At 43.3% G+C, this 21,325-nt stretch overlaps 1 protein-coding gene and 1 pseudogene across 2 annotated transcripts in view; one reads left to right on the top strand and one right to left on the bottom strand.

The window, feature by feature from the left end:
• Positions 1-21,325, top strand: part of Parn (poly(A)-specific ribonuclease) — a 141,083-nt gene that overhangs the window by 100,021 nt on the left and 19,737 nt on the right. For both annotated transcript variants that reach the window (XM_021185317.2, XM_085832499.1), the window contains exon 22: positions 3,037-3,205. In XM_021185317.2, the coding sequence (XP_021040976.1) occupies positions 3,037-3,205 (169 nt within the window). The remainder of the gene's footprint in view (positions 1-3,036; positions 3,206-21,325) is intronic.
• On the bottom strand, positions 7,233-7,475 carry LOC110311786 (non-histone chromosomal protein HMG-14 pseudogene; annotated as a pseudogene).

Below are 21,325 nucleotides of genomic sequence, written 5' to 3'. Positions count from 1 at the left end.
GTGTTTGCTTTGTCTTTTTCATGGGGAGAAGGGGGCTGTTTTCATTTTAATTCCTGCAATCTTTAATTAAAATGCCCACCCTCACATTGCAATCAGTCTGTAGATCAATTTCAGAATATAATATAATACAGTTGCCAAGCAAAGAGATTTTGGTTGACAATAAAATTGTTTGTTTTTCTACTCTTACTTTTTGTTTTCTTTGCAAGTTGTTTAGGCTGACCTAAAGCTCACTATGTAGACTAGGCTGGGTTTGAACTTGAGGTAATCTTCCTGCCTCTGTCCCTAGAGTGTTAACATTAGAGACATGCACCACCACATCGGTCAGAAAGTGTGTGTGTGTGTGTGTGTGTGTGTGTGTGTGTGTGTGAGTGTGTGAGTGTGTGTGTGAGTGTGTGTGAGTGTGTGTGTGTGTGTGTGTGTGTGTGAGTGTGTGTGTGTGAGTGTGTGAGTGTGTGTGTGTGTGTGTGTGTGTGTGAGTGTGTGTGTGAGTGTGTGTGTGAGTGTGTGTGTGTGTGTGTGTGTGTGTGTGTGTGTGTGTGAGAGTGTGATTGCAGCTACACACCTGTGGAGGTCAGAGGACACCCTTAGTTGTTTGAGTCAGGGCCTCATCACTACAGCATGTGTCAGGCTAGCTTGTCAGTGACTTTCTGGGGATACTCCTGTTCCCACCTTCAATCTGTGTTGGGCCCCATTTTGGCCCTGTTTTGGGCCTTGAGGACAAACCTGAGCCTGGCTTGAGTTTCTATGGCCTTGTGGGAGAGCCTAAGCCTGGCTCAAGTTTTGAGACCTGTCACTTACATATCGGGATGACTCAGCAAGAACTGTTTGACCCTGCCTCTGCCCCACTGTTGCTGATGTAGAGCTTTGCCATTGGCCCTGTCAGCCATTCCATATTCTCTGTCACCCTTCCCCACCTCCTAAGTCGTCTCATCCCACCAAAAATCCCCCTCCCTATGTTCCGACCTTATATAATCATAGAGTTGAGTTCCTGCTTCAACAGGACTCTTGGCTCAGTGTGTTTCTTTTTCTTTTTTTTTTTTTTTGGTTTTTCGAGACAGGGTTTCTCTGTGTAGCCCTGGCTGTCCTGGCACTCACTTTGTAGACCAGGCTGGCCTCGAACTCAGAAATCCGCCTGCCTCTGCCTCCCGAGTGCTGGGATTAAAGGCGTGCGCCACCACACCCGGCTTCAGTGTGTTTCTTGTGAGCTATAGACACTCATCTTCCTGCTCAGCCCCGGAAAGACTCTGGTGGGACCGGGATCTCTCTTCTCTCGCCTGGACCTGCTGGCAAGGAGCCGGCACAGTCTGGACACAGAAGCACTGGGGGTTGTGAAGACTAAATACTGTGATGTGTGACAAGTGATAAGACAACAGACCAGGCACAAAGACATGAGATTATTATGTGAGAACAACTTCACTTGCCTACAGGGAAACAGTGTAGACTGGTCTCCCATTGGCTTTGACAAAGTGGTGGAAGCAAAAGCGGGCCTTAAATCAGTTTCCTTATCTGGAGAAGTCAGATGTCACCAGGCAACCCTGATGCAAGCTGCTCCTAACAGGCTATGGCTGCTGGAGGACTAGGTTGATAGCCTTCTTGCTGATTCATCTGTCAGAGGCCTGGTTCTGAGCCAGCCCTTGGCTTCTAGATTAAAGGCCCAGTGCTGCAAAGCTACTGGAGTTGATGGAATGCTGGTACATCATTGTCATGTGAAGCCAGCAGTGAGAAGCACTGTTACCTGTTTCCCCTTTTTAGTGACCCCGATTCCATTGTGCTCAGACATGCTCCCTGTCTGTTAGTAATCCCCTGCCTGGGAGCAGTGGGATTACGACTGAGCCCACCAGTTTGCTGTCCCCTGGTCCTGGCATCGCCTTAGCTGCTGTGGGGATGCTGATCTGAGCCTGCTCTTCTTGGGAATGTACATTGCACTCCAGAAAGAGGTTACTGTGAGTGCTCTGGAAAAACCTTTCAACCAAGACTGCCTCTGACAGCAGGGCACAGAGCTCAGTGGAAGAGCATTTGCTTTGGGTGTTCCAAGCCCTGGGTTCTGTGCTCAGGGGTGCAAACCTAGAAACAAAAAATAAAAATAACTGACCTACCATGTGTTCTTTCAGGGTATAGCCAGATGTGCAACGTGGGGATAGGGGCAGTCTTTAAAAATTGAGGGTGAAGGCAAATACCAAAAATGGAGTTCCTGGAACTGAGGCACAAGGCAATACCAATGGCCCTGGCATTGAGGTAACCTGGCATTGAGTGCTGGCAGACCTCTGTGACATGAGTGCTGGTAGAGTAGCCTGTAGGTAGCCCCAGACCTCTGTGACGTTGATTTTTCATTGTGTGTGTGTTGGGGGGGGGGGGCCGGGGTTCAGGTGTTGGTCCTTGGCTTGGGCACCTTCCCCCTTGGTTTGGGTAGGGTTTGTCATTGGCCTGGGGCTTTGCCATGTAGACTAGGAGAGCTGCCCTTCAAGCTTCCTGGGATCTGCCTACCTTTGTCCTTTAGTTCGTCACTGCCGGGATTGCTGGCACATGCCACTGTTCCTGGTTTGGTTTTTGGTTTTTGTTTCTTTGTAGAGTGAGTTCAGATCTTCATGCTTGTAAAGCAATGACTTTGCTGAATGAGCTGTCTTTCCAGACTGTTGTTCTCGTCTTTAAAGACAATTCCTGGCTCATGGGCATAGATGGAACTTAAACACAGTAATATGAAACATGGAACACAGATGTGTAACAGAGCTGTTTTGATGGTGACATAACAGTGTGCATGCAGCCTTGGCACCACTTGCATTTGGTGCCTAATGGTTGCTTGTTTTCCCTTTCTTAGCCTGAAAATGAAAGGATTTCAGGCAGTCTTGCTAGCTGTAAATACCTACAGTGTCAGTGTTTTATTTAGGATCTTCGCAATGGTTTCCAGTTTGCAAAGCCCCCACACTGGGGGAGACTGAGCAACAATGATGCCTCTCCATGTGAGCTGAGGACCCCTTAGGCCACCTTTCCTAATCACCTCTTCATTTTTTCTAAGGATTTTTTTTCTCTTCCTTGTAGCTGTTAATACCAGCAAGTATGCTGAAAGTTATCGGATCCAGACCTATGCTGAGTATGTGGGAAAGAAGCAGGAAGGCAAGCAGGTCAAGAGGAAGTGCACAGAAGACAGTTGGAAGGAGGTGGACAGAAAGCGGTCCCACATGCAGGGCCCCTGTTACCATAGCAACAGGTGAGCACCTGGCTGGGCTGGGGCTTGAGCTGTTCCAGTACTGATGCTCTTGGTGCCTCCTTGAGTATAAGCACTTGACTCTTGTGAGGAAAATACCTCTGCCCTAGGTTTTGCATAATAGTATAAGGAACTGTGATTATCGCGTGTTTTGTTTTGTTTTGTTTTACTGCTGCTGTTTCTTTTCTTTTTTCTTCTTTTTCTTCTACAATCTTGCCGTGTAGCCCAGGTTGTCCTTGAATGCAGAGACCTCTTCAGTGCTAGAAATGTGGACTAGCTTATAAGTATTCCAGTTCCCTACTTTTGTGAGGTGATATAGACCCCAACTTTTCCCATTAACTCTCCTGCAACACCATCAAGGCAGACGGAATGTATTCTGTTCCCATCTTAAGAGTAGGGAAATGAAGGTTCAGTGAGCCGACCAGCAGTATAGTGAGTGAGAGGCCAGATTACAGCTGCTTCCGTGGACATCTAGTCTCTTCCTTTCCCAGGTGCCAAATACTTCTGCCTCCCCCTAGATCCCCGGTAGATACTCACACTGCTATGCTGAGTGCCTGTGTGTGTATAGCACAGGCAGTAGAGGGTCCAAGGCCCCAAGTTCATTCCCAGTACCACAAAATAAGTAGGTAGGTAGATAGGTAGACAGAAGATTAATTTAGCCTATTTGGTTTACCTTTGAGAAAGGAATTACATAGTATTGTGTTTGCCTTTTCTTAAAAAAAAAAAAACTTGTTTTCTAAGATTTGGTATTATGTGCAATGACTTTAAATTTTTTTATTGCTGAATATTATTCTTTGTGTGGCTGTCCAGCATTTATTTGGGTCGGTGGATGTCTGGATGGTTTCTGGTTTGAGGCTATTAGCTGTGATGTATGTGTGAAACAATATTGTCAGCATGTTTTCATTTCTCTTAAGTGAATAGCTCTAGGAACGTGGACTTGGGGATGTATGGCATCTGTGTGTTTGTTAAGCTTTAAGCTTTATAGAAACATTTACAGCCCACCAGTAATGTGTGAATTCCGTCGCTTCACATACTTGCCAACATTTAATGCTACAGTTTCTGTTTCAACTATTCTAGACTATGAGCTAGCATCATATCACAGTTCTAATTTGCACCTCTCTCATGACTAATGCAGCGGCCTACGTTTTATTTTTGCATTGCTAGGACTCTAGTCGGCTCAGTGCTGAGCTGCAGCTCCAGCCCTTGGTGCCTTCTTAATATACTCGTTGACCATAAACCTTTTTATTTTAGAGGTTTATAAAGTGTCACCCCACCCCCACCCGCAAGCTGTGTTGGCTGTTTCTGTTGATGTGCAGTTCTTCTAAGTATTCTGGATCAGAAATATGCACTGAACACTTAGAGTCTGTGATTGGTTTACTTACTCGATTTTTAGTGGTATCTCTTACTGAGCAGATATTTTAAAGTTTTGTGGTAGTTTGAATGACAGTGCCTCTCATAAGCTCTGCCATTTCAGAGCTTGGTCCCCATTTGGAGGACTTAAAGGTGTGGCCTCACTGGAGGAAGTGTGTGACTTGGAGGAAGGTTTGGAACTTTCAAAGCTCGTACCATGGAGCAGTTTGCTCTCTGCTTCGTGCTTGAGGTTTAAGATGTGCACTCTCAGCTTGCTGCCCGGCCACCTTGCTTCCTGCTGCCACACTTCCCCAGGACAGAATCTACCCGGGGTAGAAGGAGGAGAAGGGACTTGGCACCTGGGGAAAGGGAGAGACGAGCTGCTGATGGGAGCAGCTCTGACGCTAGTCTCTCATTCTGCTGCTGGTCAGCTCACTGAAGTTCCATTTCAGTGTTGATCCCTCTGGATCCATAGCCCTAAGTAGACGCTTCTTCTGTCAGTTGTCTTGCTCCTGGTGTGTTATCACAGCAGAAAACTGACTACTACCACAATGATATGCTTGCTGCTTATGGCTTTTTTATTTTATTGATTGATTGATTTTTTAATGGTTAATTGATTTTTCTCTTTTTTTCTTACCCTAAGGCAGTCATGATTTTGTTTCTGTTGTCTTCAGGAGAGTTTGTGGTTTGTACTTGCCTCTGCCTCCCAAGTGCTGGGATTAAAGGCGTGTGCCACCACACCCGGCTGGTTTGTATTTTTCTATTTGGGTTATGATCCATTTCAAATGAATTTTGCTTATCTCTTAAATGCCTTCTAAGAGCTCTTGTTTTAAAGGTTGCTCTCCCCTGCTGCTGCTTCAGAAATGGGCCCTGTTTAGAGGGAGTAGGTCACTGGGGAAATACCCTTCCAGGAGACTCTGGGACACTGTCTCTTTCCTCTGCTCTGGCCACCATGAGCTGAGCAGCCTCACTCCACCAAGTGTCTCTGCTGTTTGTGCTGTGCCATCTTGAATACAAAACCAGGGGTCAGCCAGCCAGCAGCTGAAACTCCTGATACCATGAGCCAAACTTGATCTTTCTTCCTTTTAAATTGCTTTTCTTAGACACTTGTCACGGTGGTGAGAATGATTAATCTGTGGAGGCTAAGGTCTGGTGTTTCCCATAGGGCTGCCTGGTTGTTGTTCTAATAACATTTGTTTAAGAAAAGTGCAAAACAAAGGAGTGGGGCGGCTGAAGACAGTTGCCTGTGCAGAGGAGCCAGGTTAGTTCCCAGCATCCACATGGCAACTTACAAACATCTGTATCTCCAGTTCCAGGGGCTCTGATGCTAAGTTCTGGCCTTCATGGGCATTGTATGCACCTATAGACAAGCAGATGTACACACATATATGTAAATAAAAATTAGAATAGAACCCCCAAACAAAAGAAAGAACCACTAAACTCTCACATAACTCATTGCATTAACCTTTGTGAAAAATAAACAGGCCTGCATGCATCTGGTCTCTTCTAGTCTCTGCTGCATTTATGCCTTTTCTTATGAAAAATCAAAACTGCTGTATTTCTTTGGTTTCCAACAAGTCTTGACCTCAGCTAACACCCAAGCTCTAACTTTGCTTTTTTTTTCAAACAGGGAGTTTGTCTTCCTTTGTTTCGTCCTTTAAACAAGTTACACTGATATTTCCAAATTACACACACACACACACACACACACACACACTCTTTCATAACTGAGATTTTATTGGTGGAGGAACAGAGTTCGCAGACATTCCAGTTCTTAGCATACCCAAACTCTGAAGCGTTGCATCCTGTACATGCACACAAATGAAGGAAGAGCTGCATATGTTTCTCTTTGAACTTATTCCAGTGATGCTCCAGCCTCAAACTTAACAAGTTTCCCTAAGACCTCACATAACAGCCAAATGCCCATAATCCTCAGCTCACCGACTCACACTTTTATGCCAATACAGACACACTCAAAATAGCCATCTTTTGGGCTGGAGAGAAGGCTCAGTGGGTAAGAGCACCCGACTGCTCTTCCGAAGGTCTAGAGTTCAAATCCCAGCAACCACATGGTGGCTCACAACCATCTCGTAACGAGATCTGACTCCCTCTTCTGGAGTGTCTGAAGACAGCTACAGTGTACTCACATATAATAAATAAATAAATAAATAAATAAATAAATAAATAAATAATAAGTCTTAAAAAAATCCATCTTTTACAGCACGTTATCACAGCTGTTAGGAAAATGGAGGAGAGACGTTACAGTCAATTCTGACGAAGGAGTAGTTCCCTTAGGAAATGGTTCTTCTAGAAACAGTAGACCTGATAGAGCTGAAAACATCCCAGACTGGAATGCATGACTGACATTCCAAATTGCCATTCAGTATGCTTTGTACTGTAGGATATGAAACTAACCCGCTCTACAGTCACAGCCTCTCCTCATTACTTCTGGTTGTAACAAAAAATAAATTAAAAAATTTAAAAACAACCAGCAAATGATTTAACCTCTTAAAAAAACATTTACCCTTAAAAAAAATGGGATGAGGTGTGATTCCCTCACCTTGTAAATATGTTTCTAGAGCTACAAAAAAAACCTCTCATTTACAAAATAATTGATAAAAATATTCCTCTGGATTGTACAAGAAGGAAGGCAGGGGCTACTGACAGATGTGATGGATGCTTAGTCGGACTTGGAGTCTTTCTCTTCTTTGGAGGCTAGACTCCAGTCTTCTGTAGGCAGATCTGTGGTTTGCTGGTCAGCCACTTCAGCCTGTCTAACCTTTGCTCCCCTCTTCCCTTTCGTTTGCACCCTTTTGTCTGATTGACCTTTTTGCCTTGCATCCACCTTGGCAGGGGCAGGCTTAACTGACATCCTTGGGGAGTGGCGCTTGGGCTCCATGGCACTAACCTTCCTCTGGGGCATTGCTGCAGCACACGGTGGGAGACATGTGCAGTGCAGGATCTGACACGGAACAGCACTCACTCTGCATTTTATTATTTTCATACTTTCATATTTATTTTTATGTTTTTGATGCTATTATATATGGAATCATTTCCTACATTTGTATTTTCAAGTTGTTTTCAGATTTTATATAGAAATATAATCCATGGTTGTAGACTGACCATAGACCATGCAGCCTCCTTAATTCCCGTACTTATTCTGTTGTGTGTGTATACCACATGCCTCTATCAGTCATCTTAGATCAAAGATTTTCTGATAATCATTCTGTAAGTTTTTTTAAGATTTACTTTTTGATTTTCTAGACCTTTGTTTATTAGAAATGAGATGTCAGTGTTTTATCAAAGAGAAGAGGTCATAAAAGGTGAAGGCCCCCAGCTGGGATATTCTTGCCACAGTAAGGACTGTAAAAAACACACCCGAGCTCCCGCAGAAGCCTCTCCACGTCTGCTGCTGGGAAACTGTTTGGGGGACCCACTGAGAACTGCTTGGAACCTGGTCCCTGTGGAGCTCCACCCACGGTGGGGTTGCACATAGACTTCCTGTGCTGCTCCTCTATGGGTGCTGGGAGCTAAGTCCCAGCAAGTTCTCTTAACCGTGGAGCCATCCATCTAGCCAGGGGCTCTCCACCTCCCTAGTGCTGTGACCCTTTAACGCAGTTCCTCATGTGATGACCCCAACCGTAAAAGTGTTTCCCTGCTACTTCATAACTGTCATTTTGCTGCTATTATACATTCTAATATAAATATCTGTGGTTTCCAAGTGACCTTAAGGGGGTCACGATCCACAAGTGGACACCCTCTGGATTCCAGCCCCTCTGGGTATGTGTACATGAGGCAGGTGCCCCTGGAGACCAGGAGAAAATGGCTGCTCCCCTGAGTTGGAGTTACAGGTTGTGAGCCAGTGTGGGTACTGGAAACCAAACTCAGGTCCTCTGCAAAAACAGCACATGTTCTTAACTGCTAGATCCCCTCTCCAGCTCCACGGTAGCTCATAGCGAGTTCTGTGATGTCTGCTTTAGCAAGGCACTCCAAGTTCTTCCTGACTAAGGGTATAATTATCTATCTTGTTGACTTTCTCAAAGAACCAGCTCCTGGTTTTGTGGATTATTTGTATAGTTCTTTTTGTTCCTATTTGGTTGATTTCAGCCCTGAGTTTGATTATTTCCTGCCATCTACTCCTCTTGGGTATATTTGCTTCTTTTTGTTTTAGAGCTTTCAGGTGTGCTGTCAAGCTGTTAGTGTAATCTCTTTTCAGTTTCTTTTTGGAGGCACTTAGAGCTATGAGTTTTCCTCTTACCACTGCTTTCATTGTGTCCCATAGGTTTTGGTATGATGTGTCTTCATTTTCATTAAATTCTAAAAAGTCTTTAATTTCTTTCTTTATTTCTTCCTTGACCAAGTTATCATTGAGTAGAGCGTTATTCAGCTTCCATGTGTATGTGGGCTTTCTGTTGTTTTTGTTGTTATTGAAGACCAGCTTTAGTCTGTGATGATCTGGTAGGGTGCATGGGATTATTTCAATCTTCTTGCATCTGTTGAGGCCTGTTTTGTGACTGATTATATGGCCAATTTTGGAGAAGCTACCATGATGTGCTAAGAAGAAGGTATATTCTTTTGCTTTAGGATTAAATGTTCTATAAATATCTGTTAGATCCATTTGGTTCATAACTTCTGTTATTTTCACTGTGTCTCAGTTTAGTTTCTGTTTCCATGATCTATCCATTGATGAGAGTGGGGTGTTGAAGTCTCCCATTATTATTGTATGGGGTTCAATGTGCACTTTTAGCTTTAGTAAGGTTTCTTTTATGAATGTGGGTGCCCTTTCACTTGGAGCATAGATGTTCAGAATTGAGAGTTCATCTTCGTAGATCTTTCCTTTGACGAATATGAAGTGTCCTTCCTTATCTTTTTTGATAACTTTAGGTTGAAAATTGATTTTATTCAGTATTAGAATGGCTCCCCCAGCTTGTTTCTTGGGAACATTTGCTTAGAAAATTATTTTCCAGCCTTTTCCTCTGAGGTAGTGTTCCTCTTTGTCACTGAGGTGCATTTGCTGTATACATCTGTTGCGGCCTGCCCGCAGTCCACAACACGAACGGTTCAACTGAGAATGGCAGTTCGAACTGAAAAGAGAGGAATCTAGACGGGGCGGAAGAATGAATGGAGCCAAGACAAATCCTGATCAAAGCTCAATTTTACTATTTTCAGACACCCAGTTATAAAGGAAGGGGGAGGGAACCCAACTTCCCGCCAAGTAACTCAGGGTCCAGTAGCAGGACGAACACGTGTGTGCCTCCAGGCAGCAAAGGCAGGTTCCAGCAGTAGGTAGGCGTGACAGGACGAATGAGCACGTAGCTCCACCCTTGAGCAAGCAGGTTCCAGGCTGGGGGAAGGGAGGCCACATTTCCTCCCATTAGTTAACAAAACAAAAATAAAAAAGGGGGTGGCCTGAGGCAGAAAAATTATCTATGTTCAATAGTTCTGCCTGAGTTCTTTAGGGCTAAAGAAAAAACCTGTTTCCGTGGGATTCCCTAACTTTTCTAATGGTAAACTGTATCTGGCTAAGACTGTCTTTAAAGCACTGACAGAATAGCAGCGCTGGGCTATAGGCTCTGACTTTATAATGCTAATTAGTGCTGAATAGGTAGCTACCTGTTTGCATTTTAAGTAGGGCGTTGGAACCCTGGCTGAGTTTAACTAAACAAATTTAGAATAACACTGAGCTGATAATCCTCCGCAATTTTTGATGACAGGCAGGGGAAACAGTGAGAAGGGGGTAAGACCAGCTCTTTAGTACAAGGCCAGTTGGCTTTTTATTTGGGTGGGAGGCAGTGAAGGGCTTGCCCTTACGACAGCAAGGTCTCCAACCTCTCTCCCCCCTATTAAGTTTAAATAGGCAATGCTTAACAGAGGTGATCAAATGATTCTTTTCATCCATAGATGAGTGGGCCTTTAACCTTGACTTGGGTGGACATTGACCTGATTCCTCCCGTGAGCATTATAACAACTCACATCTGTGGCTCTTGGTATCTTTTGGGGAGGGGAGGCAGAGCCTTAAGTATTTTTGGTTTTTAGCTGGAGTCAGATACCAACCTCTTTCAAATCAGGTGTGTCGCACAGGGAACTCAGAAACGGTCAAGCTGGACCTTCCCTCCGCAGTAATCTCCTGCGCCAAGCGGTACCCATACTGTATTCATATGATTATGAATCAGTATCGCAGTTCTGAGTTATGCGCGGTCTCTATATGAGACTTGTCAACCTCAGATTTAGCAAGGCTTAGACAAGAATTATGTCAGTATTAACACCATTAATTTTGGTTAAAATAGGAGCTGAAAGTCTTTCCTCTTCATACCTGTTATTCCCTAGCCTGAGGAACTAAGGACACCTTGCAGTAACAGCAAGGGTGGAAAGCCAGAGGCCAGCTAAGGGACTATAAGCCCATCTCTATCAAAATAAGAACTAATCTCTGTAAATATATATGAAATTTCTACTTCCCTAGCTCTCCTGGTAAATCTAAATCTTATCTTAGACTGAAAAACCACATGCTGGGATGTCCTTGGAAGGGAGATTAGCAGTACCACCTGTTTGCTCTTAGGGGCGGAGAACCGGAGAATGTAGATTGACCTGCTTGAGAAAAGGAAGAATTCTAAACAATGAGAGTGTAGCAATGTAAATTTTCTGTTTGGAGAAGTCAAGGTACTTTATTTAGATGCAAATTGTAAAGCTAAAGTTAATCCGGCCTCTTGTAGGGGATTTGGCTCAGAGGAAAACAGTGTTTCTGAGAGCTTCCACTCCCAGCTGAACTCTAAGCACAAGAAGAATTTTAGTCTTTAGAATGATACTTACGAGAAGAGACAGAATCTGTGTTTACCTGACGAATTAATCTCTCTGGTAGCCACCGTGCTTCATCTTCATCTCGTGAAAAAACACAAACCGAGCCTCTTCCCCAGATTAGAACTGGATCTGGACCCTTCCATTTATTAGTCAGGGCGTCCTTCCATTTTACCAATGCATAAGAATTAGAAGTAACTGGGTGCCAGTGGCGTTCCGCTGCAGACTGACCTTTAATGTCAGTTTGCAAAAAGTTTAGGACAAATAAGGTGAAGGCAAGATGAGCCTTTGGTGACCTTGGGGGAAATGCTCTGAATTAACTTTGCTAGGTAATTTAGAATATAGGAATCTCTAATATTTGAACTGAATATTAGACCAGTCTAAGATTGAGTTAGAATGGCTGGTCACACTGAAGAAGAGTGAAAAATCATTATGACTCTATTAAATGACTAATTTTACTAAGTCTGAATATACAGTCTCTGATGTACTATTGCCATAAAGTTAAAAGGCTAGAAGCTAGTCCAAACTGGAAAAATGACAAGCAAGGATTTAAGGTAAACTTCCCTTGAGAAGCATTAGTTAATAAAATACTTTCCACTTAGGAAACAATATATACTGAAAGATTAAAACTTTTGGCTTCTTGTAAAGAAGCAGAAACAATAAACATTTTTCTTACATAATGTAAAGCTATATTAGCCATACGTAGAGGCAAAATTTTCTAGTGATTACCAGTTTACTAGAAGCAAAAATCTTTGAATTTAAGCATTATTTTAAACATCTGAATAGATCTGTAACACTGTTAAAAAGAAATTTTCTTCAACACAGGGAAAAACTTTTTTAGGCATTGTTTGCAAAACAAAAGAAAGGGCCACAAGCCGCTCTGGGGCTGTCCAGAGCCCTGTATTGACTCAAAGGTAAAATACTTTTTAATCTGAGCATTAATCTTAAATTTGAAATCAAACTGCAAGCTGCAGTCAATGGAACAATGGCAGTTTTAACCATAATTTTTAAGTTTTTGTGCAAGGTTAGGATAATACCTACAACTTTGGGAAAGCAAAACCTATGTTTAAAACAATTTATCACTGTTAAAATCAATATTAGAAGCATTACTATCATATTACGAAGTTTGGATATCAATTAATACCTATGAATACCTATTAAAGCAAGCTTTAACGCTTTAATAAAGAGGCATTGCTTTATATCTTATCTTAAATTTTACTATTTAGGATAGGAACCACATTAATCATTATCTAAACTAGAAAATCTTAAGAGACTCAGCCTCTGAAGCTTAATCTCAAACTCTAACTCGCTTAGCCGTGTGTCCCTATGCGTAGCACCTCCCGAAGTGGTGACTATAGGTAAAGCGGGAGATTCGCAAGAGGACCAATTCTCATTAAGGTAATGGGCAATTAATTCCTCTATCTGAGTGATTTTTGTTAAAATTCAGTCCATCATCAGAGTTTCCACATTTATCAATTTTTGAGTTAAGAAGCTCTTTTTCTGAGGAGGCCTTCTCTGATAGGCACTCCTCCTGAGATATCACAAGTTCCGCCTGAGGGCGATTTAGCCCTGGAAAGGTTGCATCTTTTATAGCATCATTTACAAGCGCCCAGAGACCTAGGGTAAAATTATCTGTCTGAGCGATATTCAGGGCCTCACCAACTTTCTCCCAGGTTCCACAATCTATCGTTTCTTCTTCTTTGAACCATGGACAACAGCTATCTATCTTATCTAAAAAATTTCTGACTTTGAACCCTTCCTTCTTCCACCTAAGCAGCTTTCTAAAAAGCTGCGGCACACCGCCTGTCTCCGTATCTAGTTCCGATTAACGAACTACTGACCCCAAGCAGAAACAGTGTTGGGTCAGCACTGATTCAAACTTGATTCGTATCCTACCGCATCCTCAGCAACACTTTACAAAACTGAAATTTTAGGCTAGCGCTAGCATGTGTACCTGTCCGTTGCTCCGATGCTCCTCCGATACGAAGATCCTTTCCTTTCTTGTGGAGCTCCACACAGCAGTCGTTTCTCTTAGCATCCCTCTGCCATTCTTCAGGTCCCAGTTCTGGCGCCAACTGTTGCGGCCTGCCCGCAGTCCACAACACGAACGGTTCAACTGAGAATGGCAGTTCGAACTGAAAAGAGAGGAATCTAGACGGGGCGGAAGAATGAATGGAGCCAAGACAAATCCTGATCAAAGCTCAATTTTACTATTTTCAGACACCCAGTTATAAAGGAAGGGGGAGGGAACCCAACTTCCCGCCAAGTAACTCAGGGTCCAGTAGCAGGACGAACACGTGTGTGCCTCCAGGCAGCAAAGGCAGGTTCCAGCAGTAGGTAGGCGTGACAGGACGAATGAGCATGTAGCTCCACCCTTGAGCAAGCTGGTTCCAGGCTGGGGGAAGGGAGGCCACATACTTCAAAATGTCCAGTCCTGTTTACATATCCAATCTGTTAGTCTATGTCTTTTTATTAGGGAATTGAGTCCATTGATGTTAAGACATATTAAGAAAAGTGATTGTTGCTTCCTGTTATTTTTGTTGTTAGAGGTGGAATTATGTTTATGGGGCTACCTTCTTTTAGGTTTGTTGAAGGATTACTTCCTTGTTTTTTCTAGGATGTAGTTTCCCTCCTTTGTTGGTGTTTTTTATCTATTATCCTTTGTAGGGCTGGATTTGTGGAAAGATATTGTGTAAATTTGCTTTTGTCATGGAATATCTTGGTTTCTCTGTCTATGGTAATTGAGAGTTTTGCTGGGTATAGTAGTCTGGGCTGGCATTTATGTTCTCTTAGGGTTTGTATGACATCTGCCCAGGATCTTCTAGCTTTCATAATCTGTGGTGAGATGTCTGGTCTAATTCTGATAGGTCTGCCTTTATATCTTACTTGACCTTTTTCCCTCACTGCTTTTAATATTCTTTCTTTGTTTAATGCATTTTGATTATTATGTGTCAGGAGGAATTTCTTTTCTGGTCCAGTCTATTTGGAATTCTGTAGGTTTCTTGTATGATCATGGGCATCTCTTCCTTTAGGTTAGGGAAGTTTTCTTCTATAATTTTGTTGAAGACATTTACTGGCCCTTTAAGTTGGGAATCTTTGCTCTCTTTTATATTATCCTTATGCTTCATCTTCTCATTGTGTCCTGGATTTACTGGATGTTTTGGGTTAGGAGCTTTTTGTTTTTTGTGTTTTCTTTCACTGTTGTGTCAATGTTTTCTATGGTATCTTCTGCACCTGAGATTCTCTCTTCTATCTCTTGTATTCTGTTGGTAATGCTTGCATCTGTGACTCCCGATTTCTCTCCTAGGTTTTCAATCTCCAGGGTTGTCTGCCTTTGTGATTTCTTTATTGTTTCTATTTCTCTATTGTTTCTATTTCTATTTTTTAGATCTTGGATAGTTTTGTTCATCTCCTTCTGTTTCATTGTGTTTTCCTGTAATTCTTTAAGGGATTTTTGTGTTTCCTAGTTAAGGGCTTCTAGCTGTCTACCTGTGTTCTTCTGTATTTTTTAAAGGGAGTTATTTATGTCCTTCTTAAAGTCCTCTATCACCATCGTGAGAAGTGATTTTAGATCCGAGTCTTGCTTTTCCAGTGTTATGGTGTATCCAGGACTTCATATGGTGGGAGAATTGAGTTTTGATGATGCCAAGTAACCTTGGTTTCTGTTGCTTATGTTCTTACAATTGCCTCTGAGTATTTCTTTCTTTTTTTTTTTTTAATTTTTTATTAGGTATTTTCCTCATTTACATTTCCAATGCTATCCCAAAAGTCCCCCATACCCACCCCCCCACTCCCCTACCCACCTACTCCCCCTTTTTGGCCCTGGCGTTCCCCTGTACTGGGGCATATAAAGTTTGCAAGTCCAATGGGCCTCTCTTTCCAGTGATGGCCGACTAGGCCATCTTTTGATACATATGCAGCTAGAGACAAGAGCTCCGGGGTACTGGTTAGTTCATATTGTTGTTCCACCTATAGGGTTGCAGTTCCCTTTAGCTCCTTGGGTACTTTCTCTAGCTCCTCCATTGGGGGCCCTGTGATCCATCCAATAGCTGACTGTGAGCATCCACTTCTGTGTTTGCTAGGCCCCGGCCTAGTCTCACAAGAGACATCTATATCTGGGTCCTTTCAGCAAAATCTTGCTAGTGTATACAATGGTGCCTCTGAGTATTTCTAATGCTACCTGCCCTCACTATCTGACTGAGCCTGTCCTTCCTGTAATCCTGGTTGTGTCAGAACTCCTCATAGTCCAGCTGTCTCTGGGATCCTGTGATTCTGGGATCCTGGGATCCTGAAATTCTGGGTGTGTCAGAGTTTCTAGGAGTCAAGCTGCCTCTGGGACACTGAGGTCCTGGTGTGACCAAGCTCCTGGGATCCTGGGATCCCAGGATCCTGGCTGTGTTAGAGCACCTGGGATTTGAGTCTTCTCCAGGTGCTGTGGGACTGGTTGCAGAGTTTGCGCCCAAGGCAAGCCAGTGCAAAGGGGAAGCAGCATTGTTGTTTTTAAGTTGAGTTTTTAAAGAATCTGCAATTGTTTCATTAAAATTTAGAATATTTTGACAATGATTTACCTTTCTTTAAATTTGAAAACACAGAAAGTTTTGTAATTTTCTCTACCAAATGTTTCCAATGTGTAGAATCTGGAATTTGGCACTGAATGCTAGCTTTCACATTAACGCTTTAAATTGGCATGTCATCTGGGGAGTTTATTTTAAGTAACATGAGACTAAGTCTGATTTCTTGCACTTGAGTTACTTTCAATGTGCGTTGGAATGCTTTTATGTTTTCTAGTAGCAGTAATTTGAGAATTAGTGTTTTCTTGCCAAATTTTCATGTTATTTACTTGATTAACTATAATTAAAGGTCCTTGCCGGTGCCCAGTTATTCACATTTATATCTGTGTGCTCGTGGCTTTTTATAAGTGTGTAATGAATGTTGATGACTTTTGACACAGATTGCCCTCATCACCTTTCAGTTACAGAAAGTAGAGTGCTGTGTCTTCGTGACTGGCAACTAAACACAAACCAAATTTCTTGTTTGAATTTTCCAGATGTTATACACCTGACCTTATTTTTCTATTTTGATAAACATGTTGCTAAAATAAACTATGAAATGTGTAAATCTGAGATTTCAGTTTGCCGGATATAGAAATCCTTACTTAACATTTCTCTGGCAGCTCTCTCTTGGTAGTTTATCCTTAGCAACAATTCTGCCGTCCACCCACAGCCAGCAGAAGCTGTAGGGTGTTTGGGTTTATCAGGGTAGCAGACATGGGGTGAAGTGACTATTGCCCAACACTAGGCTTGTTGTTTGTCTTAGATCTGAGATGTGACCCTTGGTCCGTTCAGGAATCCATGAAGCAGCACATGGAGTGCACATTCGTAATCCAGTATTTGGGAGGCAGAGGCAGAAGGATTACTGCAAAGACAAGCCTGGGCTACACAGTGAATATCAGGCCAGCCAGGGCTACATAGCAAAACCTTGTCTCAAACAACCTGCTGAAGCACAGCTTTCAGCTGCAGCACTGGCTGAACATGTGCCAGCATTTGCCACCTGGGAATACACCACACCCTCCACGTGTGCACCTCTCTTCAAATGCAAAACCCATACTAGCAAATAAATGCTTACAGTTCAAGCATTTAAATGGTCCTGTATATCTGAAGTTTTCAGAATGAGATGTAGAGAGGGTAGAACTTTATATCATAGGAACTGTGTACACAGGACAGTGTGGGTGGCCCTTGAGGAGCAATGGGTGGGCCCTGCAGAACCCTAAGTTAACAAGTAGCCATCCAGCTGATGGTGGGCTACCCACCTGGAGCTGCTGGTTGTATGCTGGCCTTCTCACTCTCCAGCCATCAGGACTGTCTTGTTCTTACTCTCTGTACCTACCTGCGTTATTTTTTTCACCACACCCCCTTGCTGCTTTTCATTTACTCATACACACGGACGAGTTTATTTGGCTTGTGGTTCCAGTGGTTAAGGAAGCATGGCAGCAGGCGTGGCAGCAGGCGTATCTGGGTGCTGAGAGCTCATGTCTTAAATGGCAAAGATCGAGAAAGAAAGGGGAGATGGAGGGAGGGTGGGAGGGAGAGAGAGAATATGAGAATGTACTGAGAATGGCTAGAAGATTTTTAAACTTCAATGCCCGACCCAGTAACACACTTTCTCCAGCCAAGCCTTACCTCGTAATTCTTTCCAAACAGCACCACCAGCTGGGGACCAAGCATTCAAATGTCTGTGCCTATGCGGCCAGTCTCATTCCGCTATCACATCCTACTCCTCACTGACTCATGGCCATACAATGATACAAAATGTATTTAGACCAACTTCAAAAGCGCCTGTAATCTCTCAGTCTCAACACCATCTTAAAGTCCAAAATCTCTGCTGAGACTCAAGGCAATCTCTTAAGTGTAATCCCCTGAAAATAAAAAGTAAATGATGTACTTCTAACATACACAGCATATACATTACCATTCTATAAAGGAGGGAAGGGGCACACCGAGGAAACTCTGCACCAAAGCAAGACTAATCAACATTGCTGCTTTTTGAAGATTTAGAGTTTTAGCATTCAGATCAGCGTCGGCTCTGACAACATGGCTGTCTTCCTTTCTCAGCACAGAGCATGGAAGCAACAGAGGAAAACCTGCTTGCTGTCCTGGAGTATGTTGTGCATCAAGCACAGAGCATGTACTGTATGGTTTTCATATTTAATCTTTGCAATAATCCATTTTCTTTTTTTGGCTTGATTTGGCTTGGCTTTTACATGAGTATTTTTGCCTACATGTATGTCTGTGTACCATGTACATGTCTGTGTACCACGTGCATGCCTGGTACCTGCAGAAGCCAGACAAGGGCATTGGATCCTCTGAACTGGAATTATAGGTGTGAGCTGACATATGAATATTGAGAAGTAAACATGGGTCCTCTGGAAGAACAGCCAGTGCTCTTAGCCACTGAGCCATCTCTCCAGCGCTACCATGATCTATTTTCTAAAAGAAGAAACTTTCTCAGTGTTAGACAACTAGTAAAGAGCAGACTCAAACCCTTATCTCTTGCCTCCCAAGTCCATTCACAGAAAATCCCATTCATTAGGAAAGCAGAAAAACCAATCTCTCCTTAGATATTGATACGTTTATGATACACCCTGCCTTCTCAGGTGTCCCTCATGCCAGCTTTTGGAGTTCTATGCCTTGTGACTCTTGGAAAAAGTAACAAGAGGAAGAGCTAACACCTCGTTCATATTAACTCTTCCAGCACCTCACCTCTGTACATGCGCTATTCCGAGTGAACCAGGGACTGTAGCACTTGGAACACAGCTTCCTTCTCTTCTTACATGAGGCCACACAGGTTGCCTTCTCTTCCTTTATCACCATAAAGTCATGGTAAGGACTGGAGGCATGGCTCTGCAATCGAGAGACTGTTCTTACTCCTCTTCTTGATCTTTGTGCAGATCACAGAGTGAGTTTCACTCACTTCCAGTCTGACCCTGTCCAGGTGACAGTGCGGCACTTCCTTTCCTATTCAACTAAATTAAAAGAAAACCAGGAAACAAGATGATAGTTTCTGAAAAGATAGAATGAATATCTTGAGGAGCATGGTAGAGTTAGAGTACTGTGTTAATGTTTGTTTGGGAACTAGCTTTGAGTCTTTTCCTAGAGTCATTTCTACTTTTCAGTGTTAATATTATGTCTGTACCAGTGCCATGGTAACCCAATGAATGGAATCGAGACCTAGATTAGAGTGTAGGGAATCTTTGAGGAAATGAAGATACTCTCTTTTGGGGAATGGATAGTGTACTGGTTGGTTTTGTGTCAACTTGACACAGCTGGAGTTATCACAGAGAAAGGAGCTTCAGTTGGGGAAATGCCTCCATGACATCCAGCTGTAAGCCATTTTCTCAATTAGTGATCAAGTGGGGAAGGTCCCTTGTGGATGGGACCATCCCTGAGCTGGGAGTCTTGGTTCTATAAGAGAGCAGGCTGAGCAAGCCAGGGGAAGCAAGCCAGTAAGAAACATCCCTCCATGGCCTCTGCATGGCATCCTGCTCCCTGATCTGCTTGAGTTCCAGTCCTGACTTCTTTGGTGATAAACAGCAATGGGGAAGTGTAAGCCGAATAAACCCTTTCCTCCTCAACTTGCTTCTTAGTCATGATGTTTTTGCAGGAATAGAAACCCTGACAAAGACAATTGGTACCAGGAGTGAGGTATTCTTGTGACAACTTGACCATGTTTTGGGGAGGACTGTGGAAGGACTTTGGAACTTTGGGCTAGAAGATCCTTTCAGTCTTAAGGAGCACTGTGGGATGTTGTGTAGGAGCTTGGAAGATAATGTTGAGAACAGTGCAGAAGATGGAGCCCTGGCTTCAGAAATTTCAGAGGGAAGGTTAAAGGCTCTTTTTCAGGGCCATTGCTAGTTTGGATTGTGAAAATTCTGTGGTTCTGGTTAGCTGGGGCTGAAGAATCAGCTGTGATTAACAAGATACCAGAACTACTAAAGCAACAACCTTTGCATTACTGGGACTATTGATGCTGGTTAGCTGGAGCTAAGAAATTAGCGGTGGTTAAGAAGAGACCAGCATCGTTGAGGTGATATCTTCTGGGAAGTGTTTTCTGAGAGCACAAAGAGATAGCCAAGGTTGTACTTGGTGCTGCAGCAGGACTTGGCAATGTATAAGAGTCACCCAGGTGGTACTGGTTTTGGAGGCATGAAGGAATCCTGAAGAACAGCTGAGGCTCAGCACTGTGAGAGGCCATGAACGCCATTGGTGAAGGTGCAGTCTCAGTCTCAATTGATGACCCAGGACTTGAAGGGGTCATACAAAGGAGTTGAGGCTTGGCACCATGAGAGAGCCTATGAGAGGCTATTGGTGAAGCCTAGTTACAGCGGTAGACAGCAGTGTTTTGTAAATGCCGGTAGCATGAGATGACCTCCAAGAACAGCAGCAGCAGTGGAGTACAGGCATCTGGAACCTAAAAGACAATGTGTGTGCTACAAAGAACAGGGCTGGAGAAGTGACCCAAGCCCTTGGAGGAACTCAGAAGATCGTGAGAGGATCCCAGACATTACATAGTTGGAGTTTGATTTTGCTTTTGATTGTGACTGTGCCCTGATGTTTTTCCCTCTTGAAGAGATTAGATATTTTAAAGAGATTGGAATTTTAAGAATTTGCAAAAACTGTGGGACTTTTAAAGTTATTTAGATCTTGGGGATGAATAAGAAAGTAAGGGTTGAGGCTTACTAGTGATGTGTTTGTGTGTCAAGTTGACAAGGGGTCAATTGTACTGGTTGGTTTTGTGTCAACTTGACACAATCCGGAGTTATCACAGAGAAAGGAGCTTCAGTTAAGGAAATGCCTCCATTGAGATCCAACTGTAAGGCATTTTCTCAATTAGTGATCAAGGGGGAAAGGCCCCTTGTGGGTGGGACCATCTCTGGGCTGGTAGTCTTGGGTTCTATAAGAAAGCAAGCTGAGCAAGCCAGTAAGGAGCATCCCTTCATGGCCTCTGCATCAGCTCCTAAGCTGAATAAACCCTTTCCTCCCCAACTTGCTTCTTGGTCGTGATGTTTGTGCAGGAATAGAAACCCTGACTAAGACAGAAGGTATCTCAGCTGTGTAAGCCAAGTATAAGCTAATAAAGTGTCCTGTGGACTTGGAGGCTGGGAGAGCATCTGTGCCACTGCAAGGCGACCTGGAAGTTCAGAGCAATGTGTTTTCCTCATCACAAAGCCAGTTTCTATCAGCTGATTTTGTTTTTAAAAACAGGCGCTGATTTTCTCTTGGTTAAGCCAGTCTACTGGGAGTCCTTTACATTCTGTGATGGTTTGAATATACATGGCCCAGGTAGTGGCACTGTTACAAGGTGTGGCCTTGTTGAAGGAAGTGTTTCACTGTGGCGGTGGGCCCTCCTCCTAACCACATGAGAGCCAGTCTTCTCCTGTGGCCTTCAGATGAAGATGTAGAACTCTCAACACCTCCTGCGCCA

This window comes from Mus caroli, unplaced genomic scaffold (assembly GCF_978045245.1).
Source record: "Mus caroli unplaced genomic scaffold, Mus_caroli_1 scaffold_17, whole genome shotgun sequence".
Lineage (NCBI taxonomy): Eukaryota > Metazoa > Chordata > Mammalia > Rodentia > Muridae > Mus > Mus caroli.
This window is presented reverse-complemented; position numbering and strand designations above follow the sequence as displayed.